Raw genomic sequence first — 27,095 nt, forward strand, 5'->3', positions numbered from 1 at the left:
AGGTATATCAGGAATAAAATAATGACTAGAGAAAGATTTGGGTATGTCAAGGGCAGTAGTGGGAGTCTGAAGAGATAGGAGAGGCCCTAAATCATAGCGCCAGAGACTCGGGTTCAATTCCCGCCTCAGGCGACTGACTGTGTGGAGTTTGCACATTCTCCCAGTGTCTGTGTGGGTTTCCTCCGGGTACTCCGGTTTCCTCCCACAGTCCAAAAATGTGTGGGTTAGGTGAATTGGCCATGCTAAATTGCCTGTAGTGTTAGGTGAAGAGGTAAATGTAGGGGAATGGGTCTGGGTTGCGCTTCGGCAGGTCGGTGTGGATTTATTGGGCCGAAGGCCTGTTTCCACACTAAGTAATCTAATCTAATCTAATCTAAATGAATACTTTTTGTCAATATTCACACAGTAAGAAGATAATGTGTTAAGGAGAAAACCAAGATATAGGCTACTAGGCGAGACAGGATTGAGGTTCACAAGGAGGAGGTGTTAGCAATTCTGGAAAGTGTGAAAATAGATAAGACCCCTGGCCCAAATGGGATTTATCCTTGGATTCTCTGGGAAGCGAGGAGATAGCAAAGCCTTTGGCTTTGATCTGTATGTCATCATTGTCCACAGGAATAGTGCCAGAAGTCTGGAGGATAGCAAATGTTGTTCAAGGGGAGTAGAGACTACACTGGGAAGAATTATAAGTGATAGGATTTATAATCATCTAGAAAGGAATAATTTGATGCGAGATAGTCAACATGGTTTTGTGAAGAATAGGTCATGCCTCACAAACTTTATTGAGTTCTTTGAGAAGATGACCAAACAGGTGGATGACAGTAAAGCCGTTGATTTGGTATATAAGGATTTCAGTAAAGTGTTTGATAAGGTTCCCCATGGTAGGCTATTACAGAAAATACAAAGGCATGGGATTGAGGGAGATTTAGTGGTTTGGATCAGAAATTGGCTAGCTGAAAGAAGACAGAGGATGGTATTTGATGGGAAATGTTCATCCTGGAATTTAGTTACTACTGGTGTACCGCAAGAATCTGTTTTGGAGTCACTGCTGTTTGTCATGTTTATAAATGACCTAGATGAGGGCATAGAAGGATGGTTTAGTAAATTTGTTGGTGACACGGAGGTCAGCGAGGTTGTGAACAGTGAGGAAGGACGTTGCAGGTTACAGAGGGATGTAGACAAGCTGCAGAGCTGTGCTGTGAAGTGGCGAGAAGAGTTTACTGCGGAAAAGTGTGAAGTGATTCACTTTGGAAGGAATAACAGGGATACAGAGTACTGGGCGAATGGTAAGATCCTTGGTAGTGTAGATGAGCAAGAGGGATCTCGGTATCCAGGTACATAAATCCCTGCAAATTGCCACCCAGGTTGATATTGAGTTGTTAAGAAGAGATACAGTGTGTTAGTTTTCATTGGTAGAGGGATTGAGTTTTGGAGCCATGAGGTCATGTTGCAGCTGTACAAAATTCTGGTGCGGCTACACTTGGAGTATTGTGCACAGTTTTGGTCACTGCATTATAGGAAGGCTGTGGAAGATTTGGGAAAGGTACAGAGGAGAAGGAAAGGCAGAGGGACTTGAGGCTGTTTTCATTAGAGAGAAGGTTAAGAGGTGACTTAATAGAGGCATACAAGATGATCTGAGGATTACATTGTGTGGATAGTGAGAACCTTTTTCTGTGGATGCTGATGTCTAGCACGAAGGGTCATAGCTTAAACTGACAGGTGATAGATATAGGACAGATGTCAGAGGTTGGTTGGTTCTTTACACATTAGTGGGCGGCATGGTGGCACAGTGGTTAGCACTGCTGCCTCACAGCGCCAGAGACCCGGGTTCAATTCCCAACTCAGGCGACTGACTTTGTGGAGTTTGCACGTTCTCCCCGTGTCTGCATGGGTTTCCTCCGGGTGCTCCGGTTTCCTCCCACAGTCCAAAGATGTGCAGGTCAGGTGAATTGGCCATGCTAAATTGCCCGTAGTGTTAGGTAAGGGGTACATGTAGGGGTATGGGTGGGTTGCGCTTCGGCGGGGCGGTGTGGACTTGTTGGGCCGAAGGACCTGTTCCACACTGAGTAATCTAATCTTTACTCAGAGGGTAGTAAGGGGTAGTAAGGTAGTAACACCCTACCTGCAACAGTAGTGGACTCGCCAACTTTAAGGGCATTTAAATGGTCATTGGATAAATATATGGATGATTATGGAATAGTGTAGGTTAGATGGGCTTCAGATTGGTTTCACAGGGCGGCGCAACGGCCTGTACTGCGCTGTAATGTTCTATGAGAATCCTACCACACAGAGACAGGCCCTTTGGCCCAAACTGGTTCTTGCTGACCAAAATGTCCATTCACACTAACTCTGTTTCTTTGCACATGGCCCATATCCATCTAAACCTTTCCTATCCATGTATTTGTTCAAATGCCTTTTCAATGTTGTTAATATACCCTCCTCAACCACTTCCACTGGCAGCTCATTCCAAATGCATACCACTCTGTGTAAAAAAAAAGTTGCCCCTCAGGTTCCCCTTTATTCTTTCCCCTCTAACTTCAAACTGATGCACTCTGGTCCTCGATTCCCCAACCCTGGAAAAAAAGAGTACATTCACTCTATCCATGCGCCTCATTATTCACTTAGTCTCCTACGCTCTCAAGAGCAAAGTCCCAGCTTGTCCATCCTCTCCTTATAACTCAGACCATCGAGTCCTGGCAACATCATTGTCAATTTCTTCTACATGCTTTACAGTTTAATGACATCCTTCGTATAGCAAGGTGATCAAAACTGAACACAATACTACAAGTGCCGGCCTCACCAACATCCTGTACAACTGCAACATAATGTTCTAACTTCTATGCTCTGACTGATGAAGGCCAGTGTGCCAAAAGCCCTGTCTACCTGTGACTCCACTATCAGAGAAATGTGAACCTGAACTCCTAAGTTCCTGTGTTCTACGACACTACGACCTCACACTTAGCTATATTAAACTGCATTTACCATTTCCTGCCCCACTTCCCCAGCTGATCAAGATCCTGCTGCAATTGTGCAGTCTAACTTTCCAGAGCAGCCTACCACATGCAAACTTATCAAAGGCCTTACTGAAATCCGTATAGACTATGTGTGCAGTCCTGCCATTTTCAACCTTCCTGGTCATTTAATCAAAGAACTCTAACAAATTTGTGAGGCATGATTTCCCATGCACAAAGTCATGCTGATTACTCCTAATCAAACTCTGTCTTTCCAAATGTATGTATATCTTATCCCTCAGAATCTTCTCAAGTAACTTACCTACCACAGATGTTAGGCTTACTTGTCTATAGTTCCCAGATTTTCTTTGCATCCCTTCTTGAATAAGGGCACAACATTCAGTGCCCTCTAGTCTTCTAGGCCCTCATCCATGGCTAACGATGATGCAAAAATATCAGCTGACGCCCCCGAAATGTCTTCTTTAGCTTTTTGCAATGTTCTTGGATATATCTGGGCAGAACCAGAAGAGTTATTCACCTTCATACCTTCTAATACGTTCAACACCTCCTCTACTGTGATATTTTCTGTCCACAAGATATCACCACTAACTTCCCCAAGTCTTCATATATTTCTCCACTGTAAACACAGGAGAAATATTCATTGAGGACCTCACCCATCTTCTGCGGTTCTGCACATACATGTCCATTTTAGTCATTGAGGGTTCGTAATATCTCTAGAGTCATTCTTTTTCCTTTAATATACTCAAAGAACCTTTTTGGATTCACTATAATCGTCTCAGCCAAAGCTATCTCGTGCTCGCTTTTTACCCTCTTGATTTCCTTCTTCAGTAAACTCCTTCATTCCCTGTATACCTCCAGGGATTCTCTATGCCATGCCTCCTTTTTTCATAAAATCACAGAATCCCTGCAGTATGGAAACATGCCTACACCAACCCTATGAAGAGTATCCCACCCAGACCCATTCTCCTACCCTTTTACTCTACATTTCCCTTGACTAATGCACCTAACCTACACACCCTGAACACAATGGGCAAGTTAGCATGGCCAATTCACCTAACCTGCACACCTTTGGACTCAGAGAGGAAATCAGAAACCCACTCAAATATGAGAAAAACGTGCAAACTCCACACAGTCACCCAAGGCTGGAATCGAACCCGGGTCCCGGCTAACCACTGAACCACTGTGCTGTCTTTTTTATTGTCAAACCTTTAACATTTCATCATCCAGGGTTCCCTATTCCTGTCAATCTTGCCCTTAATCCTCACAGTAACATATAAAGGTTAAACTCTAGCTATTTTTCTTTGAAAGACCCCCACTTACCAGAGCTCCCTTGCCCGCAAACAAACCATGCAAGCTCCTGTGTAATTCCATCAAAATTTGCCTTGCCCCAGTTTAGAACTTGAACCTGTGGACCAGTTTTGTCCTTCTCCATCACTATTTTAAAATTAATAGAGCTATGGTCACTGGTCCCAGAGTGCTCCCCACCTCAGTCACCTGTCCTGCCCAATTTCCAAAGGGTAGGTCGAGTTTTGCCCCTTCCTGAGTAGGACCCCCTATATACTGCTTGACGAACTTTCCTGAACGCACTTCACAAATTCCATCCCATCTAAGCCCTTTTAACGCTAAGGCAGTCCCATTCTATGTTAGGAAAATTAAAAACCCCCACTGTGACAATCCTATTGCTCCTGCAAGTCTCCCCAGTCTTCCTGCATATTTGTTCCTCTAATTCCAATTGACTATTTGGGGGCCTGTAATACAACCCCAATAATGTCACCATCCCCTTCTTATTTCTTAGCTCCACCCACAAAGCTTCACTGGATAATCCTTCAGTTATTTCATCTCTGATTACTGCTGTGGTACACATAGAGTCATAGAGTGTGCAGCATGCAAACAGACCCTTTCGTCCAACCCGTCAATGCTGACCAGATATCCCAACCCAAACTAGTCCCACCTGTCAGCACCCGGCCCATACCCCTCCAAACCCTTCCTATTCATATACACATCCAAAGGGTAAATGTTGCAATTGTACCAGCCTCCACCACTTCCTCTGGCAGCTCATTCCATACACGTACCACCCTCTGTGTGAAAAAATTGCCCCTTGGGTCTCTTTGATATCTTTCCCCTCTCACCCTAAACCTATGCCTTCTAGCTCTGGACTCCATGACCCCAGGGAAAAGACTTTGTCTATTTACCCTATCTATACCCCTCATAATTTTGTAAACCTCTATAAGGTCACCCCTCAGCCTCCAATGCTCCAGGGAAAACAGCCCCAGCCTGTTCAGCCTCTCCCTATAGCTCAAAGCCTCCAACCCTGGCAACATCCTTGTAAATCTTTTCTGAACCCTTTCCAGTTTCACAACATCTTTCCGATAGCAAGGAGACCAGAATTGCACGCAGTATTCCAACAGTGGCCTAACCAATGTCCTGTACAGCCGCAAACATGACCTCCCAACTTCGGTACTCAATACTCTGACCAATAAAAGAGAGCATACCAAACGTCTTCTTCACTATCCTATCTACCTGCGACTCCACTTTCAAGGAGCTATGAACCTGCACTCCAAGGTCTCTTTGTTCAACAACACTCCCTAGGATCTTACCATTAAGTGGTTAAGTCCTTCTAAGATTTGCTTTCCCAAAATGCAGCACCTCACATTTATCTGAATTAAACTCCATCTGCCACCTTTCAGCACATTGGCCCATCTGGTCAAGATCCTGTTGTAATCTGAGGTAACCCTCTTCACTGTCCACTACACTCTAATATTGGTGTCATTTGCAAACTTACTAACTGTACCTCTTACACTTGCATCCAAATCAAGCAAAAATGCAAATCCCCCTCCCCTCCTTCCACCAGCTCTGTCCTCCGTAAAGCATCTGTACCCTGGCATGTTAAGCTGTCAGTCCTGTCGCTGCCTTAGTCATGTTTCTGTAAATGGCTAAAATGGGTGGCACTGTGGCTAGCACTGCTGCCTCACAGCACCAGGGTCCCAGGTTTTATTCCAGCCTTGGGCGACTGCGTGGAATTTGCACATTCTCCCTGTGTCTGCGTGGGTTTCCTCGGAGTGCTCCGGTTTCCTCCCACAGCCCAAAGATGTGCAAGTCAGGTGAATTGGCCATGCTAAATTGCCCATAGTGCTAGATGCATTAGTCAGAGGGAAATGGGTCTGGGTGGGTTACTCTTCGGAGGGTCGGTGTGGGCTGGTGGGCCGAAGAGCCTGTTTCCACACTGTAGGGAATCTAATCTAATCCCAGTCCCATGTCCCTATCTGAGCCCTGATTTCATTGGCCTTATCTGTCAGTGCTTTTGCATTTAATTAAATGCAATTTAATCCAACAGGCGTTCCTTGCTCTCTGTCGTGTTCCAGCCTGATCTGTCTCTTCAACTTACTATTTCTGATTACTGTATCTCCTTCCAGCCTCACACTTGAACCTCTGCTGTCGAGGATGGCACCCCTACCAATCAAGTTTGAACCCTCCCTTACCCCCATGCCAATTCTTTAGCCATGTATTAATCTGCCATGTCCTCCTGTTCTTACCCTTACTAGCATGTGGCACCAGAAGTAATCCAGAGATTACAACCGATGAGGTCCTGGTTTTAACTTTTTCCTATCTGCCTGGAATCACTCCAAAGGACCTCATCCCTGTTTCTATCTGTCATTTGTGCCAATGTGCACAATGGCTTCTGGTTAATCACCCTCCCCCATGATAACATTCTCCAGCCCTGCTCTAAAACATTGGACCCTGGCACCTGGGAGGTAACACACCATTGTGGATTTCCGTTTGCAGCCACAAAATCTCCTGTCTATCTCTCTAAGTATTGAGTCTCCTATCACTAAGGTAGGAGGTAAAAACAATGACTGCAGATGTTGGAAACCAGATTCTGGATTAGTGGTGCTGGAAGAGCACAGCAGTTCAGGCAGCATCCAAGGAGCAGCGAAGTCGACATTTCGGGCAAAAGCCCTTCATCAGGAATAAAGGCAGAGAGCCTGAAGCGTGGAGAGAGAAGCTAGAGGAGGGTGGGGGTGGAGAGAAAGTAGCATAGAGTACAAAGGTGAGTGGGGGAGGGGATGAAGTCGATAGGTCAGGGAGGAGAGGGTGGAGTGGATAGGTGGAAAAGGAGATAGGACAAGTCCGGACAAGTCATGGGGACAGTGCTGAGCTGGAAGTTTAGAACTAGGGTGAGGTGGGGGAAGGGGAAATGAGGAAACTATTGAAGTCCACATTGATGCCCTGGAGTTGAAGTGTTCCGAGGCGTACTTCCTCCAGGCGTCTGGTGGTGAGGGAGCAGCGGTGAAGGAGGCCCAGGACCTCCACGTCCTCGGCAGAGTGGGAGGGGGAGTTGAAATGTTGGGCCACAGGGCGGTGTGGTTGATTTGGTGCTGGTGTCCCGGAGATGTTCCCTAAAGCGCTCTGCTAGGAGGCGCCCAGTCTCCCCAATGTAGAGGAGACCGCATCGGGAGCAACAGATACAGTAAATGATATTAGTGGATGTGCAGGTAAAACCTTGATGGATGTGGAAGGCTCTTTTAGGGCCTTGGTGTTTACCTTTACCTTTTCCCCTGAGACAGTCATAGTGCCACCAACCTGGCTACTGCTGCTTTCCTCTGAATGGTCTTCCCCCAACCATATCCAAAATGGAAACTTGTTCTTGAGGAGCATTGCCCTTCCTGGTGGTCACCCAGCTACTCTCTGCCTGCACCTTAGGTATGACCACCTCACTAAAACTGTAAAGTGCTCAGGATGTCAGATGATCCTGAGTGCATCCAGCTCCAGCTCCCTAACAAGGTCTCCTACGAGCTGCAGCTTGGCGCACTTTACACAGTGGAAGTCTCCCTGAATTTTCATATCCTGAAATTTGGATCACCTAGCTAACTCTGTCTCCAGTACTAGGTCTATTCTGGGCCCTATCCTTGTTGGACTAATTACATGTTGTGGAAACACCTAACAAACTCCAAATATGAACCCCTCCCCCACCAACACAACCAATTTCATCCTAGCCCCTGGCACTAAGCAAGTCCCAAAAAATGTAGCACAATCCCATCAAACTGATTGCACCCTTCCTATTCCTGACCTCTTCCCAAATGACCACCCAGGTATCCTCCCTCAGTTTAGCTGTGATATTTTCCCTTAACAACTCCCCCATCTCTTTTAGAGTCCTGTCTTGTTCAGTAATCTCTCTTTGTCTATTTTTCTTCTTAATCTTACTGTCCTTGGTTTCTCATTCCCTCTTTGTCATTTTACTTGGTCACGGCTTGCTCTAAGTCTTGTCCCCCTTGTCACACTAGCAATCTTCCTCTGGGATATTTTCCTTTGTGTGCAGGTCCTACCTGTCCCAGAAGACATCCCAATGATCCATATACCTAAAGACATCTCTGCTACATCAGCTCTTCAGCCACAACTGTGATCTATTCAAGATCCTAGTCTCACTGGCACAGTGTATAATTCTGACATTACAATGCTGGACATTCTGGTTTTCAACTCCCTTTGCTGGACCTTATCCCTTTTTCTGCCTGTCATTGATACCATATGGACCCCAACCTCTGACTGCTGCACCCTCTCCCTTCAGAACATCCAGAGCCTGTTCAGGAATATCCCTGACCCTGGCATCAGGGAAGAAACATAATATCCTGCAGTGTCGCTTGCAGCCACAGAAATGCCTAACTCTGCGCCTACCTAAAGTGTCCCTGATCACTACTACACTTTGAGCCTCCTTACTGTACAAAAGTGCTAATTGTAGTGCCACTGATCCCACCTACTGCTGCTGCTTTCCCTTGAGAGACCATTCTCCCTCCCTGAAACACTGTTTCAGCTGTTTGAGATGAAAACCAAAAGCAGAAATTACTGGAAAGACTCAACAGGTCTGGCAGCATCTGTGAAGAGAAACCCAAAATATTAACTCTGATTTCTCTCCCCAGATGCTGCCTGACCTGCAGAGTTATAGAGATGTACCCATGGAAACAGACCCTTCGGTCTAACTCGTCCATGCCAACCAGATATACCAACCCAATCTAGTCCCACCTGCCAGCACCCGGCCCATACCCCTCCAAGCCCTACCTATTCATATACCCATCCAAATGCCTCTTAAATGTTGCAATTGTACTGGCCTCCACCACTTCCTCTGGCAGCTCATTCCACACAAGTACCACCCTCTGTGTGAAAACATTACCCCTTATATCTTTCCCCTGTCACCCTAGACCTATGCCCTCTAGTTCTGGACTCCAACATCTGAGGGAAAAGACTTTGTCTATTTATCCTATCCATGCCCCTCATGATTTTGTAAACCTCTATAAGGTCACCCCTCAACCTCTGACGTTCCAGGGAAAACAGCTCTAGCCTATTCAACCTCTCCCTATATCTCAAGTCCTCCAACCCTGGCAACATCCTTATAATTCATTTCTGAACCCTTTCAAAGTTTCACAACATCTTTCCTGAACTCCAAAGTCTCTTTGTTCAGCAACACTCCTGAGGACATTACCATTAACTGCATAAGTCCTGCTAAGATATGTTTTCCCAAAATGCAGCACCTCACATTTATCTAAACGAATCTGCCATTTCTTAGCCCATTAGCTCATCTGATCAAGATCCCATTGTAATCTGAGATAAGCTTCTTCGCTGTCCACTACACCTCCAAATTTGGTCTCATCTTCAAACTTACTCTTATGCTCACATCCAAATCATTTATATAAATGATGAAAAGTAGTGGACCCAGCACCGATCCTTGTGGCACTCCATTGGTCACAGGTCTCCAGTCTGAAAAACAACCCTGCACTACCACCCTTTGTCTTCTGCCTTTGAGCCAGTTCTGTATCCAAATGGCTTGTTTTACCTGTATTCCATGAGATCTAACCTTGCTAACCAGTCTCCCATGGGGAACCTTGTCAAACGCCTTTACTGAAGTCCATAGAGATCACGTCCACCGTTCTGCCCTCATCAATCCTCTTAATTACTTCTTCAAAAAACTCAATCAAGTTTGTGAGACATGATTTCCCAAGCACAAAGCCATGTTGACTACCCCAAGTCAGTCCTTGCCTTTCCAAATACATGAACATCCTGTTCCTCAGGATTCCCTCCAACAACTTGCCCACCACCGATGTCAGGCTCACTGTTCTATAGTTCCCTGGCACCACGTTAGCCAACCTCCAGTCTGCCAGCTCCTCACCTGTGACTATCGATGATACAAATATCTCAGCAAGAGGCCCAGCAATCACTTCCCTAGCTTCCCACAGAGATCGAAGGTACACCTGATCAGGTCCTGGGGATTTATCCACATTTGTGCGTTTCAAGACACCCAGCATTTCCTCCTCTGTAAGATGGACATTTTTCAAGATGTCAGCATCTTTTTCTCTATATTCTATATCTTCCATGTCCTTTTCCACTATAAACACTGATGCAAAATATTCGCTTAGTATCTCCCCATCTCCTGTGGCTCCACACAAAGACCGTCTTGCTGATCTTTGAGGGGCCCTATTCCCTCCCTAGTTAGCCTTTTGTACTTAATGTATTTGTAAAAACCCTTTGGATTCTCTTTAACCCTATTTGCCAAAGCTATCTCATGTCCCCTTATTGGCGTCCTGATTTCTCTCAAGTATACTCCTACTGCCTTTATACTCTAAGAATTTACCCAGTCTATCCTGTCTGTATCTGATGTATGCTTCCTTCTTTTTCTTAACAAACCCTCAATTTCTTTAGTCATCCAGCATTCCCTATATCTACCAGCCTTTCCTTTCACCCTAACAGGAATATACTTTATCTGGACTCTCATTTCTGAAGGCTTCCCATTTTCCAGCGATCACTTTACCTGCAAACATCTGCGCTCAATCAGCTTTTATGAGTTTCTGCTTTTGTTACCTGTTTGAGACTTGAATGCCCACAGGGGATGCTTGCAATGCCTGTTATGCTTCCTCCTTTGCCTAGTGGTCACCCAACTCTCCTCTGTCTTCTTGGTGCTTGCTAGGGTCCTACTCTACATCATGTATTCCCTTGCCATGTTTGTTCTGCCCATAACCTCACATTTGACTGGATGGAATTCCATTTGTCATTATTCAGCCCTTTATTATCCTCTAGGTCTATCCTCTTATTTGTCACTTTTTAATACATCAGCTGTTGATCAATCTTCCTACATTCAAGTCTAAATAATTTGTACATGCCGTAAACAGCAGAGATCCCAAATACTGCCCCCTGTGAGACTGCACTGTACACAGACAGCCAGTTGAAAATCACACCTCAAACCATCATCCTCTGCTTACTGCTACTCAGCCAATTATGGATCCAATTTGTCAAATTTCCTTGGCTCTTAACTTTGCTATCAGTCTCCCTTCCCTGACCTTATTAAGAGCTTTGCTGATTTCCAAGTAGACTGCATCAAAAGTATTGCCCTTATCTGTGTAACTGCTTATCTCTTCCAAAAATTCAATTAAGTTGGAAAGATATGACCACCCCTTAACAAAACCATGCTGGTCAAACTACCAGTGTGTCCTTCTGCAAGAGATGTGCATACCTGCAGAGTTTTCCCAATAAACACTCTGTACAAACATATGGTTTGTGACAATTCAGATTTATGTCAGTTTTCAGATATGACATTTCCATTCCCTTCTCACTAAATGTAGCTACCAGAAAAAGGATGTCTTTCTAATTTAAAAATAGAATGTTTTCCAAGTATTCCTCACCTCTCACTTCAAATTCAAGTTTGTAAACTTCAAAGCTTTCTTTTTTCAATTCTCAGTCTTTATCACTGTCCACTCATTTTACCTTCTCACTTTCTACTTTCTCTCATTTTTCTTTCTGATTCAGACAGACATTCTTAATACCCTTCCAGGTTCAAGTTTGTTTCTCTTTAAAATGTCATCTTCTCTGTTTTTGTCTGACTTTCTCAGGTTTTTTAAAAAAAAATGACATCTGGCTAATTATCATACAATCCCTACAGTATGGAAACAGGACCTTCAGCTCAGCAAGTCCACTCTGACCCTCCGAAGAGTAATCCACCCAGATCCATCCCCTACCCTATTATCCTATATTTACCCTGACCAATCCCTGAACACGATGGGAAATTTAGCAAGGCTAATTCACCTAATTTGCATATCTTTGGACTTTAGGAAAAAACTGGAGTACCTAGAGGAAATCCTCACAGACACAGGAAGAGTATGCAAACTCTACACAGTCGCCCAAGGCTGGAATTAAACCCGGGTCCCTATGAGGCAGCAGTGCTAACCACTGAGCCACTGTGCTACCCAATATACTATATATTATATTTGAGCATCAGAAACATGCTTCTGTTATCAAACTTCATATCACAAGCCAAGGTTTTAGCTCTGATTACCATCTTAGTTCCTGATTTTAAACTATTTTTTTTGAAACTGACGAATTTAGGGGGCTACGGAATAGCTAGAGAATGGGGTTAACTGGGTGGCTCTTTTGGGAACTGGTACAGATACAATGGCCTCCTTCAATTTTGTGAAGTCCAAAGTCCTATGATTCTTCTGTGACTCTGCTACAGCCTCCACAACACCATTTGGCAACTGTTAAAGGGCAGTGAAGGACAAATCCTCTCCCTTTATACCAGCTTGAGCATCAGAGATTAATTCCAAATTGAACAACCAATTGACAAGACTTCATCTTTGTATTTTTTTTCACAAAGAAAACCTACTTTAAGCATGTCTGAACAGGAAAATTGCCAATGGCATTTTTGCACCATGAATGATTATGGTCACACAGTAAACAATCTGTTTGGATGGGCAGACCTCATTTGGCATGTGTTTGAGGATGAGGCTGATCCTTGAGAGGCAGGTTCAACCTGAAGTGCCATGCACGAAGCTACCAAATTGTGCAATGGATAATTGCTTTCAGTATCGCAGAAGCCTTCATTGTGATGTCCACCAGCCCACTGTCATCAGCCAGGCCAGGGTCTTCATGTCATGCTTATAGAAATCCCTGAACTAGAACTTTAGGTGTTCCCTATGTCATCTGACTACGGCCTCTTCACCATACAGAAGGTCTTTGGGTATGTGACTGTCTTCCATCCTGCAGCCTGCTCAGTGTAAATCAAAATCATACAATTAGTAGGACTTTTTTTTTAATGGGATACTGCAGTCTCTCTTCTCTGGCCAAAACTTTGGGGCAGGAAGTAGAGGGCAGTCGGTCTGCCAAAATCCAAATGGCTACCTTTCAGTGAATGAATGGTGGGAACTCTAGTTAATTGCTGTTAAATAAGACTTCTGGCCCTTTCTAAAGAAATGACCGAACCTTCCTTCTGTGAACTATAGCTGGTCTATAGTTCTGGTAGCATTAGCCAGGGGCAGTGACTATAGTTGAGATTGCAGGTAATTTCATCAAACCAAGGAAATAAGTCCAGCATCTGAGACCTTGGTGTGAGATAAAGGAAGGGATAAAGGAGAGTGTGACCTTTGGTGAGGGACTTGGGGAGAGTGGTCTAGGCCCCTCTGATGGGCGTAGGGGACCCACAGCCTTGTCTGGACTTGCATCCTAGTGAATACCGCCCAGCAGCAGTTGCAGACAATGGTGGGGAAGGTGGCATGAGGTCCTTATGTGACCTCAACTGGTGTTGGAAGGGCCCTAGTAGACCTTTGGATAGGATGGCTGTCTGATATTTCCCCACCTCCTACAAAACTTCAGATATAGCTACCTGCTGGATTTTGCATGAAGACCCCACCATTTCCCCACTTTTCCTGTAAGTTCAGTCCCACCTTTGGGGGAATTCAATACCAAGTGTTTTTGAAAAAAAAATGTATTTTGTCTAAAGTAATCTCCAATTTGAATACTTTGTGAAGAGATGCAGCACAGCTCCTACAGAATGGAATGGTACTCATTCTCTGATAGTGTTTTTTGTGAAATACCATACAGTATTTTGACTTCCTTGCATGTTTTCTCTCATAGATGGTATCATGGGGCCATTACCAGAACAGATGCAGAAAATCTTCTCCGGCTGTGTAAAGAATGCAGTTATCTCATACGAAATAGTCAAAGCAAAAAGAACGATTACTCACTTTCACTGAAGTAAGTGGAATCTTCATAAACAATTCACAGAATTTAGATAAAATTAGAATAGATGCAGATGATTATAATGATTGTTTCATAATCCAAGGAGCCAAGGCATTACGTCCGATTAGTAAAATTCCACTGTGAACATGTACCTTTGCATCCCTGACCTGAGTTTGATTGATTGTGTTCCCTCTGCCCTCCACACTCAATTATTAATTTTCTGCCTGCCATTTGCAACTTTGATTCTCTCTCGTGAATCTATCAGATTTCCATTAACTTGAACTTAAACCTCCGCAACCACATGACTAAAGGTCCATGTGACAATATTGCTGCCAGTCATAAGACCATATGATACATCACACCTTATTGAACTGAAATCTATCTACATTTTACAGGTCCTCCTCAACCAGAACCAGTTCTAATGAACCCAAGAATTAAAATCCCTGCCTCTCCAGCCACACATTCAGTGACAGTATTTCTGTATTTCACAACACAGAAAGTAATCCCATCTTCACCTTGAGGATACCCTCCATCGTATTGTGTGGCACCAGCTCCAAGCTGAATGAAATAGAATTTGAAAAGATTTGGTAAATCAAAATTGTCCATTCATAAACCACTATGGGATATCACAATCTGCAAACTCGTGGCCCAGCAAATTCCCCACTTTACTATTATTGTCAAGCCAGGAGATCAACAAGAGGGCCTTGTTAGGGGCTGCAACAGTATGTGAAATGTCACCTTGATGAAATGACTAAGCAAGACTACTTGTATTTCCATCAGTGCAAGCAAAAAGTGATAGAGTGATCTTACAGATCACATCTAAGCTCTGCAGTCCTCTGTGAAGAATGATAAACAACTAAACAAGAAACTCCACAATTATTCTAATTCTCAATAATGGGGGAGCCAAACACAACAGTGCAAAGGATAATAAAATTAGAAATTTCTGGATTAAATCAGGTCTGGCAGCATCGATGAGGAGAGAAACAGAGTCCAGTATAAATCCTCAGAGAATCCTCCATCCATCATTGACTTCATTAATCCTTTGAAAAGTCATATTAGACTTGAAACATTAACTCTGTTTCCCTCTCCATTGAGTTTCTACAGCATTTGCTATTTCTATTTCAGGTTTCAAGGCAAGTGCAGTATTTTGCCTTCATTTGAGTGAAAGAGATATGGCTGAAGCACTTTCAACTGTCTGGAGCCAGGAGTACCAAGTTAATGATCCATCTCAGCCTTTTCCAGAAGTCCCCAGCATCACAAATTAGCAAATTAGCTGTAAATTTGTCAAGAAATCGCTGAAGGCACTGGATACTGTGAAGCCTATGGGCTCTGACAACATTCTGGAAGACGTGCTAAAAATCTGGCTACACACTTGTTCCAATACAACAATGACATCAACCCAACAATGTGGAAGATTAGCCAGGTATGTCCTGTGCGTAAAAAGCAGGACAAATCCATCATGACTAATTACAGCCAAATTAGTCTAATTTGTCTTTCGTAAAGTGATGGAAGATTTCATCAACAGTAACCTGCTCACTGATGTTTAGTTTGGGTTCCACCTGGTCCACTCAGCTCTTGACTTACTTATGGTCTTAGACAATAGGAATGCCAGAGGTGAGGGGCGATTGCCTGCACTTGACATAAAGGCCACATTTGACTGACATCGAGGACACCAGCAAAACTAGAATCAATGGATATTAGGGTCTAACTCTCAATTTCTTTAGAGTCATACCTAGCACAAAAAATGTGGTGATTGTTGGAGATCAGCCATCTCAGCTCCAGGACAACTTTGCAGGAGTTCTTCATGGTAGTGCTATAGGCCACACCCTTTTCAGCTGCTTCATCAATAACCTTCCCTCTATCATAAAGCAGAAGTGGGGATGTTCATTGATGATTCATAATGTCTGGCACCATTCGGGATGCTTCAGAGACTGAAAACAGTCCTAATACAGCAAGTCCTGGACAATATCCAGGCTTGGGCTGACAAGCAGCAAGAAACATTTGTACCATGCAAATTCCAGACAATGACCTCCAATACAATACTAGCTAACATTGGGCATTCATGTTCAATGACATACCATCACTGAATATCCCACATTCAACACCCCAGGTGTACTATTGATCAAAAACTGAACTGGATTAACTATGAAAATAAAGTAGCTACAAGAGCAAGTCATAGACTGTGAATCTTGAAGTGAGTAACTCACATCCTAACTCCCCAAGCTATTCACTATCTAAAAGGCACAAGTCAGGACAGTGATGGAATACTCCTGTCTAGAAGGACAAAGATAGCAGATACATTTGAAGACTATGAGCAGCCAGTTCTCCACCAAGTCACTCGCCGTCCTGACTTATATTGCTGTTCCTTCGATGTTGCTGGGTCAAAATCCTAGAACTCCCTCCAAAACAGCATTGTGCATCCACGTGGACTGCAGCATTTCAAGAAGGCAGTGCACCACCAGTGTCTCCATGTCTATTTGGGATGGTCCATGAGCAGTAGCTAGCCAACAATACCTACATCCCTGTAAATGAATCAAATTATTTTTAAGAAGTTCCCATACATGAGAGAGTGACTGACATCTCATCGATAGGAATAAGCACTGAGGCAGTCAGGCTGCCGAGCCCGTATGCATGTTCTGGGTCAAGAGTTGATGATCTGTTCTATGGTGCTACTTGTTACTCACCTTCTCAAACACATTGAGGTCAGTGAAGCAGTGGAGCCACATTCTCCTGGTCACACCGCAACTACAGACTATCTGTAACTCTCCAGTTACAAAAACAAAGAAAAGTGCAGCACAGGAACAGCCCTTCAAGCCTGTGCCGATCATCATGCCCTAACTAAACTAGAAAACAAACATTCTGCCCTTATTTGGTCCATACCTCTCTATTCCTCCCTATACGTGTAACCATCCAGGTGCCTCTTAAATGTCACCAACATGCCTGCTTCCACCACCTCTTCTGGCAGTGGGTTCCAGGTTCCTATCACTCTTCATGAAAATCTTCCCTCATACATTTCCGTTAAACCTTCCCTTCTCACCTTGCACCTGTGCCCCCTTGTAATTGAAACTTCAACACTGGGAAAAAGCCTCTATCAGGTTTCCTCTCAGCTGCCATTTTTGCAGTGAAAACAATCCCATTCTCTTTAATCGTTCCTCATAACTAATGTCTTAGAGACCAGGCAACATCCTGGTGAACCTTCTCTGCATTATCTCCAAAACTTACACATCCTTCTGATAGTGTAGCAACCAAAACTGCACACAATACATAACTGTAGCATGGTTTGCCAATTCTGGTACTTCATGCCCCAGTCAATGAAGGCAAGCATGCGACATGCCTTCTTAATCACCTTGGCCACCTGTGTTGGCCCGTTTTTAGGTCTTCCAGTCTCCTGATAATAATTTTCACTATAGGTCGGACACAAACTGCTCAGCCACAGCACCTCAAAGGAGGCATCTTTAAATCTTGAGGTTGTCTTTGTCTTCCAAGTTGTACCTGTCACCAGCAATTTAGCACTGAAACCAATCAGCTCCTCTCTACTTGAAAATTGTATGAGAGAAAAGGAGAATCAGGATATGGCATAGTTCAAGTGGACAAATTCCCAAGCTAAAGTTGAAAAGCTCAGTTTTGCTTTTATGAACAAAATTTAACGCATAAGGAGACTGTGGTTTGAAAATAGAAATTGCTGGAAAAATTCAGCAGGTCTGGCAGCATCTGTGGAAAACAATCAGTGTTAACGTTTTGAGTCCAGTGACCCTCAGAGCTCCAGACGCCTCCTCTTTACCATGGACATGCAATCCCTTTTCACATCCATCCCTACCAGGATGGTCTCGGCTTTCCACTTCTTGGAACAAAGGCCTGACCTGTCCCAATCTACCACCAACCTTGTCTGCCTGCTGAGCTCATCCTCGCCCTGAACAACTTCTCTTTTAACTCCTCCCATTATTTTTCAGTCAGAGAGGTGGACATGGGTACCCACATGGGCCCCAGTTATTCCTATCTCTTGGTGGAATGTGAAATATTCTTTGTTCCAGTCCTATTGCAGCCCCCACCCACAACTCTTTCTCCAGTATATCAATGATATCATCGGTGCTGTTTCCCTCTCTCATCCAGAATTGGAAAAGTTCATCGATTTCGCTTCCAACTTCCATCCTGCCCTCACTTTCATCTGATCCATCTCTGACTCATCCCTTCCCTTCCCTTCCCCAACATCTCTTTCTTTCCATTTCTGGAGATAGACTAGCCAACAATATGCGCTACAAATCCACCGACTCCCACAGTTACTTTGACCAAGCACCCTCACACCGTGCTTTCTGTAAAGACTCTATTTCATTCTCCCAGTTCCTCTGTCTAAGTAGCATCAGTTCCAACTATGCCAACTTCAATAAGGGAACCTTTGAAATGTCCACCTTCTTCCTCAACTGAGGATTCTGCAGTACCCTTGTTGACAAGGCCCTCAACCAGGTTTAACCCATCTCCTGAACTATTGCCCTCTGCCCCTCTCTTCCCTCCCGGAACAGTGATCGCGTCCACTTTATCCTTACTTACTATTCTATCAACATCCACAACCAGAGGATCATTTGCTGCCATTTCCAACACCTCCAGCGAGATGCCACCACCAGACACATATTCCACTCCCCTCCCTTATCAGCCTTCTGCAGGGACCGTTCCCTCCTGTACATCCTGGTCCACTCTTCCTTCACTTTCAAACACTCCCCTCTTCCTGTGGTCGCAGGGGAAGGTGCCATCACCTGCTGTTTAATACCTTCCTGTCCAGTATCGAAGGGTCCAAACATATCTTCCAGGTCAAGCAGCACTTTAACTGCACTTGACACAATCTCGTCAATTGCATTCACTGCTCACAATGTGGTCTCCTCTATGTTGTGGAAATGAAGCATAGACTGGGTGTCTGCTTCGCAGAACACTTACATTCTGTCTGCAACCTGATGCTTCAACACACTACTCTATTCCCTGGCCAACATCTCTGCCTCAGGCTTCCTGCAATGCTCCAGCAAAGCTGGAAGAACAGCAGCTCATTTTCCACTTGGGAACTAACAGCCTTCTGGACTCAATATCGAGTTCACAACTTTGGGTTTGTGCTGTCCCATGTCCTTACCCCAATCCCCAAGCATCAGAGCTTGTTTTTGCATAGTCTGCTATTATACACAACCCTAACAGTCCCCACTAATAGCTATTCTCTGTCATAACTGATCGTTATCCACACTTCTAACTGTCCAACTGTTCTTCTCTCTTTTTGAGCTCGATCCCGACCTATCATTTACTCCTTACCCTCTCCAGCCACCCTATCCTCTACATATAAACCAACCTTTTCCTAGCTACTATCAATTCTTGGAAAGGGTCACTCGACCCAAAACATTGACTCTGATTTTCCTCTACAGATGCTGCTAGACCTGAGCTTTTCCAGCGATGTTTATGCATAAATATAGACTTTTCATTCAACAGGAACAACAATACAAAGATCGGTGGAGTTGCAGATATTGAGGAGGCTTTTCAGAGGATACAGCAGGGTATAGAACATAGAAGAATACAGCGCAGTACAGGCCCTTCGGCCCTCGATGTTGCGCCGATCCAAGCCCACCTAACCTACACTAGCCCACTATCCTCCATATGACTATCCAATGCCCGCTTAAATGCCCATAATGAGGGAGAGTCCACCACTGCTACTGGCAGGGCATTCCATGAACTCATTACTCGCTGAGTAAAGAACCTACCCCTAACATCTGTCCTATACCTACCTCCCCTTAATTTAAAGCTATGCCCCTTTGTAATAGCTGACTCCATACGTGGAAAAAGATTCTCACTGTCAACCCTATCTAAACCCCTAATCAGCTTATACACCTCTATCAAGTCACCCCTAAACCTTCTTTTCTCCAATGAAAACAACCCCAAGTGCCTCAGCCTTTCCTCATACGATCTTTCTACCATACCAGGCAACATCCTGGTAAACCTCCTCTGCATCCGTTCCAGTGCCTCCACATCCTTCCTATAGTATGGCGACCAAAACTGCACACAATACTCCAGATGCGGCCGCACCAGAGTCTTATACAACTGCAACATGACCTCAGTACTCCGGAACTCAATTCCTCTACCAATAAAAGCCAGTACGCCATATGCCTTCTTCACCGCACTATTTACCTGGGTGGCAACTTTCAAAGATTTGTGTACATGGACACCAAGATCCCTCTGCTCATCCACACTACCAAGTATCCGACCGTTAGCCCAGTACCCCATCTTTTTATTACTCTTACCAAAGTGAATCATCTCACACTTAGCTACATTGAATTCCATTTGCCACCTTTCTGCCCAGTTCTGCAGCTTATCTATATCCCGCTGTAACCTGCCACATCCTTCCTCACTGTCTACAACTCCTCCGACTTTCGTATCATCCGCTAACTTGCTCACCCAACCTTCTAACCCCTCCTCCAGGTCATTTATAAAAATGACAAACAGCAATGGTCCCAAAACAGATCCTTGCGGAACACCGCTAGTGACGGCACTCCAAGATGAACCTTTGCCATCAACTACTACCCTCTGTCTTCTTCCAGCCAGCCAACTTCTAATCCAAACTCTAATCTAATCAGTTGGTGGCATGGGCAGAAACTTGGCATTTGCAACTTAATCCAGACAAATGTGAAGTGATGCATTTTGGAAGGTCAAGTACCGGTGAAAATTAGAGTGAATGGCAGAATCCTTAGTTGAATCGATATGCAGAGGGATCTGGGTGTGCAGGTCCACAGATCACTGAAGGTGGCAGCGCACATAGCTAAGATAATGAAAAGGCCTGTGGCATGCTTGCATTCATTGGAAGGGGTATGGAGTATAAAGATTGACAAGTTATGTTACAGTTTTATAGAACTTTAGTTAGGCCATACTTGGATTATTGCATACAATTCTGGTTACCACACTACCAGAAGGATGTGGATGCTTTGGAAAGGGTATAGAAAAGGTTTACCAGGATATTTCCTGGTATGGGGGATTTCAGCTATGAAGAGGGATTTGACAGACTGGTTTTCACTAGAGCGCAGGAGGTTGAAGGGCGATCTGTTAGAAGTTTATAAGAATGTGGATGAATGGAAAGAAGGCAAGGTTTTTTCCCAGGGTAGAAGAGTCAGTTACGATGGAACACAGGTTCAAAGTGCGAGGGGTGAAGTTGAAAAGAGATGTATGAGACACATTTTTCTCATGTGGCACTGCCAGGGGAGGGAGTGGGAGCAGATACAATAGCAGCATTCAAGAATCACGTGGATGAATACATAAATAGGAAGGGGATAGAGGGATATGGATCATGTAAGTGAAGACAGTTTTAGTATAGAAGGACAAAAGGTGTTAGTGCAGGCTTGGAGGGCCGAAGGGCCTGTTCTTGTGCTTTATTATTCTGTGTTCTTTGTTGGGAAGCTTGAGAAAAGCAGTTATACTAAGAAACTAATTCCTGCTTAAAAAAAAAGGTCAAACGTTTCCATGACAAAAAAAAATCAACTGTGACTTTGCCATGACAGGAAGTGGAATCAATTCACTGGAGAACAAACCTTTTTGTGGATTAATTTGAATATCATGCATTTTGATGTTTGACCATATTTTGTAATTCTGCTTGCTTGTAGGAGTAGCCAAGGTTTTATGCATATGAAGCTGACAAGAACTAAAGATAAATACATCTTGGGAGAAAACAGCCTTCCATTTGACAGTGTTCCCGAGATCATACACCACTATTCTACCAGGAGACTACCAATTAAAGGAGCAGAACACTTGTCACTGCTCTACCCTGTACCAGTACGAACGCTATAGTATTTCGTCTCTACTTCAGCTTCCCTCCTATGGATGGATTGATCCATTATTTTAATGTGTATGAGTTGGGTATTATTAAGTGGCATTGTTGCAGACACGTTTGCAGACACATTACTGCATGATAAGATTGTGTTTCCTGTGTGAGCACTATAAAATTGATCTACGAGTGATATGAATATTATTTTGTTTAGAGAAGTGCCTAATGTTAATCCTGCCAAAGTTGTTACTGATACTTCATTGATCTATGACTATACTTAAACTCTTCTTCATCTGAAGTTAGTGAAATTTGAGACAGTATGCTGCAGTGTATGTAATTCTATACAACTGGTGGTTATTTGAGTGTCTGTAAATATTGTGGTGCAATATATATGAATACATTTTGTATCACGTTTGGCAATGTAATAATAGTTTGAGAATTGTAACATGTTGTTTAGTTTCAGGCAAAAGAAAATATATTTTAACTTCCAGTTAGGCACTGGTATTTTCATTAATATATATGGATTAAGAGGAGCGTACATTGATTTAGCAACTTGAGATCTCTGCACTCTACAAAATACTTCAAGCCCTAGTCAATTCCTTTCGGAGTACAGTCATTCTGTTGTAACCAAACCTAGCAGCCAAGTATTACACCACATGATATCAACACTTCATTTGTATATTTGAATGCTGTACACATAGGCATAAGGGCATAGATCTCAGAATACTTTACATAAGGAATCAGAGGTAAAGGATAAGTTCAGAAAGAGTGGAACCATCTGGGTGAACAATGTTTTTTGTAGTCAAACTAGTAGGGTGAATTGATCTCAAAGAATTAACTTTGAGTTTAAGAAATTAACAATCATTCATGGCTGAGCCAACATTTATTGCCCATCTCCAGTTGCCATTGCAAAGCTGCAGTCCATTTGCTGCAGGGAGACAATACCATTAGGGAGGGGGTCATTGCTATAAGGGATTTTAATAATGACAATGTTCAAATTTTTGCACAGATTTCTGAACTAATACTGGCAAATTCTCCCCTTCTCCCTGACTATAGTCAGTCTAGAATTGAGCTTAGCACTCATTTCGGTGCATGTTTCAATGCTTTGATCCACAATCGCTATTTTGTCTTACTTTGTATGATTGTAGACATGTTGAAATTTTTTGCCATGTTTATAATATGCCAACCAAATGTGTTTGTGTCCAAGTTCCAGCCCGAAAGGAAGGAAAACAAAAACTTGTGAATGGCTTATGTTGCATGATTCAAATTGGAGTTGTGGTATGACCAGCTCCAGGTTTTACTGTTAGCCTTAAATTTAAAGCAATTACTTTGTTAAAGTCTCGAGTTTATGCAACAGGCCATGATGGTACCCTCTCATAGTTTTTACATGGAGCACATTTATCATGAATCTATTCAATGAGTTTTGTGTAATCACCATCCTTCAAATCAGATTAATCTTCATCTATGGATGAAGAAACTGACAATGTAACTCAAAGACAAAATGCATTTTTACCCCACAAATTTCTATCACGTGATGCCATTATCACATATGAATATTCTGATTACAGATGCAATATGTTGTTAAAGGGAAGCGCCATAATGTCCTGATAGGATAGAATGCAAATCCACTAATTTTCCAAGAATATTTGTGTTCTATGAAAGACTTGTTCAGCAGCAAGGGTATTTTACCAGATTAGTACTAATTTGTCTTATTGCAGTTATTCAATCCCTTAAATGAAATGTATAACTTGGGGAGAGAGTCAAGTTTGCAGCAGAAAATCAAAACTATCAGCAATCTTCTCCAAAATTATGGCACATTGTTAGAATCAATACTACAGGTCATTAAAATGGGAAACTTAATGAGAGAAGAAACTTTACCCCAGAAAGTCTCATGTTCTAGCAATCTTCTCCAAAATCAGTAAAACATGTCATCTTTGCAGCAAACAATCAAAACATCCAGCAATCCTCTCCAAAATGCAGGTACATTAATTGAAAGAGCAGTAGATTTGAAGAACTATATATCTTGATGGGATAAGAAATACTGCAGGAGAAAATCAAACCTACTAGGGGTTTAGGTACATAGTTATTTGGAAGTTGCATCACAGGTAGATAGGGTGGTTACAATAATCTGCAAAATGCTTGTACATTGGTAGAATATGTTGTGCATGCCATTAAGGTGCATAGCATGGAGAGAGAAGCAAATTCACACTTGATTCTGGAAAAGCTCATCAGGTCTGGCAGTATTTATGCAGAAAAATCAGAGTTAACGTTCCTCCTTGGAGATTTACAGATTTACTGAGATTTTCCAGCATTCACATTTATTTCACTTTTTTAATCCTATACTCGATGGTCTGAACAATGAATGTAAGTGTGTTTAACCACCCTGTCTACCTGTGATGCAACTTTCAAAGAACCATGTACTAAACTGTTATGGACAAGGCCAGACCCCTTCAAAATATTTCAAGAAGGTAGCCCACACCTTACCTTTGCTAATTGTTTTAAGCAGGTGTAAAGTGTATGTTCCAGGAGCAGTACAACTGACCTAAACAAAGCAGAATTTATTTGCAAGATTACCAAATGAAACACAAACAAAACAGAACAGGATACAGAATAACTTAACATATCCAAAAACACAACAGATTATCCCAACTTAATGGTGCTGTTCCCAACACTTAACTTCCCCACAAACACCCTTTGGCAAAAAAGGTAAAACCAAACACAGAGTCTTACAGGAGAGAGAGAGGAGAGGAGAGAGAGAGAGGAGAGAGAGAAGACAGAGAGAGAGAGAGAAGACAGAGAGAGAGAGAGAAGACAGAGAGAGAGAGAAGACAGAGAGAAGAGAAAGAGAGAGATGCAGCATGGAACACCTTCTTCCATGTAGTTGTTTCTTTGACCAGCACCCTCAAAAGAAAAGACTGCCTGCTAAAACCAAACCAAACCAAACCAGAGAAAAGCTGAGCTGGGAGAACTGGCCACTCCCCTTTCATTGTACAAGTTTTTTTAAAAACTTGAATGCCTTTTCAAGTAGATCAACGCCAGACATTTCAGAACCAGTGTCTTTACGACCTCATGAAAAAAAACAAGGACAATATAACCTTGTTAAAGGAACAGCAACATCACAAAATGCCAAGGACTTTCTGACAACACTACCCAGGGCCCTACCATTAACTGTACAAGTCCTGCCCTTGTCCATTTGACCAAAATGCAATACTTTACATTTATCCAAATTAAATTCCATCTGCTACTCCTCAGCCTATTGGCCCAAGTGATCGAGATCCCTTTGTAATCTTAGCTAACCTTCACTGTCTACTATACTGACAATTTTGGTGTGATCCTACAGATTTACTAGCCATGCCTCCTAAGTTCTCTTGATACACTCAAAACTTTGCTTGATTGACAGTTCCAACTGTCTGAACTCCTCTATCATTTTCATATTGTTCATTTACACAAGGTTTCAGGTACTTAAAGCATCTGGATAATTGCCACTTGCATTGCTCTGTAGCGAATGGATTTCTTTCTCTTAAAAAAAATGATGTTATGAATGATGTTTGCATTTGACTCTCGGGTTTCTTTGCTCTATCATGGGTGGGTGTGCTATAGGGGCTTGTGAGTGTGCCATAATGTGCCATAGGGGCTTGAAGTAGTGTGCAGTGCAAGAGGAGAGCATGACAGCAGGGCCTTTTTTATTTAAAAGAGTTGGGATGACGTCTCAGTACAGAGATGCGCCTTTTAAACAACCTTTGTACCTTGTACCAGATAAATAAATGTTCCAACAATCCTCTCCAAAATGTTGGTGCATTCTTTGAGTCAGTGGAACATGTCAGAAGAGTGTAGAACTAATTGAGATAAACAACTTTTTGGCAGAAAAATCACAATTTCCAGCAATCCTCTCCAAAATTCTGGTACATTGTGAGAATCAGTAGTGTATGTCAGTAAGATGTATCAGTAGGTTAGATGAAGTAAATCAAAACTATCAGTAATCCTATCCAACATGCTGTCTGTTTGTTGGAATCAGTAGTAGGAAAAGTGCATAACTCAATGAGATTCATACTTTGTAGATATAAATCAAACCTTCCAGAAATCCTCTCCAAATTTCTACCACATTGTCAGAATCAGTGATACATATCAAAAATAGTTGCATAACATGATGAGACAAACAGACTTTCACCAGGAAGAGAAAGGTTCAAAGAATCTGCTCCAAAATGCTGGCACATTCATGAAATGAGCAGTATATTTAAATAAAGTGCAAAACTTGAGTGAGATAAACAATTTTGCAAGGAAAAGCTAAAATTTTGAGCAATTATCTACAAAATTCTGGCATCTTCATAGGTTCAGCAAAATTTATAACTCAGTGGGATAAGCAAAGTGGTATGGGAAATATTCAAGCATTCCTCAACAAATTTGGGGCATGTTTAGAATAATTAATACCTATCAGTAGAGGGCGCAATAAGGTAACATAACTTTGCAAACCAAAATAAACATTTCTAGCTATCTACTCAAAAATACTGGCAGATTCTTAAAATGTGTTACCGATATTAATAAAATACATGAGATAAACAACTCTGCACAATAAAATAAACATTTCTAACCTGTGAATAAAAAGCAGAACTCAGTGAGATAAGCATCATTGCAAAACAATTTAGCAATCATCTCCAAAATGCTGGCGTATTCTTAAAATCTCTTGTAGATGTTTCTAAAAGTATAACTTGATGAGATAAGCAATACTGAAAAATAACAAATGTTTGCCAATGCTATCATTTTTGGAAAACCTGTTGCAGACCTTACTAAAATGCATAAGATGAGATAAGCAACATTGCACAACAAAATAAATGTTGCCAGCATTATTCTCCAAAATGCTAGCATTTACATTAAATCACTTATAGACATTGCTAAAATGCATAACTCAGTGAAATAAGCAAATTTACACATTAACATTTCTAGTAATCATCCCTAAAATGCTGGCACATTCTTAAAATTTCTTGCAGAGGTTACTAAAAACCATAACTCGATGAGATCAGCTGGTTTATAAGCTGTTGCATTGTTCTGGAACTTTGGGGAGAAAAAGATCAAAACAATGGCACTTTAAAAAGGAGGAAAAAAGAAAAAGGCAGAGACCACATGGTCAATGAATCAAATGAAAAAGAAACCTACACTGCTATCTGACACAGTGAATCTGCAAAGCTACTGCCTTTGCTGTTTGAGTTCAAGTATGTCTGGACATTGGAGTGCATCTAAGAAAACTAAACAAACAGTGGAATTCAGAGCTGACTGAGGAGGAACCTGTGTGGGAGAGCTCACAACATGGCAGCAGCTAAGTGCATTGTTTTTAAGTGTAAACATACTGTTTTTAAATA

At 42.7% G+C, this 27,095-nt stretch overlaps 1 protein-coding gene across 2 annotated transcripts in view; it reads left to right on the top strand.

Moving 5' to 3' along the window:
* The window catches only part of LOC122557747 (SH2 domain-containing adapter protein F-like), a 357,025-nt gene extending 330,619 nt beyond the window's left edge, over positions 1 to 26,406 (top strand). Inside the window, exons 5-7 of one of the 2 annotated variants that reach the window (XR_015760338.1) lie at positions 13,860 to 13,979; positions 15,090 to 15,387; positions 21,581 to 21,716. Coding sequence is in view for 1 of the 2 variants with exons in the window: in XM_087996898.1 (XP_087853024.1) it covers positions 13,860 to 13,979; positions 21,581 to 21,764 (304 nt within the window). In the remaining variant the exon portion in view is untranslated. Of the gene's footprint in view, positions 1 to 13,859; positions 13,980 to 15,089; positions 15,388 to 21,580 lie in introns of both variants that reach the window. The other variant, XM_087996898.1, reaches the window with a different exon arrangement.
* Positions 26,407 to 27,095: the final 689 nt, after the last annotated feature.

This window comes from Chiloscyllium plagiosum, unplaced genomic scaffold (genome assembly GCF_037043375.1).
Source record: "Chiloscyllium plagiosum isolate Xiang-an unplaced genomic scaffold, Cpla_swu_hap1 HiC_scaffold_2, whole genome shotgun sequence".
Classification (NCBI taxonomy): domain Eukaryota; kingdom Metazoa; phylum Chordata; class Chondrichthyes; order Orectolobiformes; family Hemiscylliidae; genus Chiloscyllium; species Chiloscyllium plagiosum.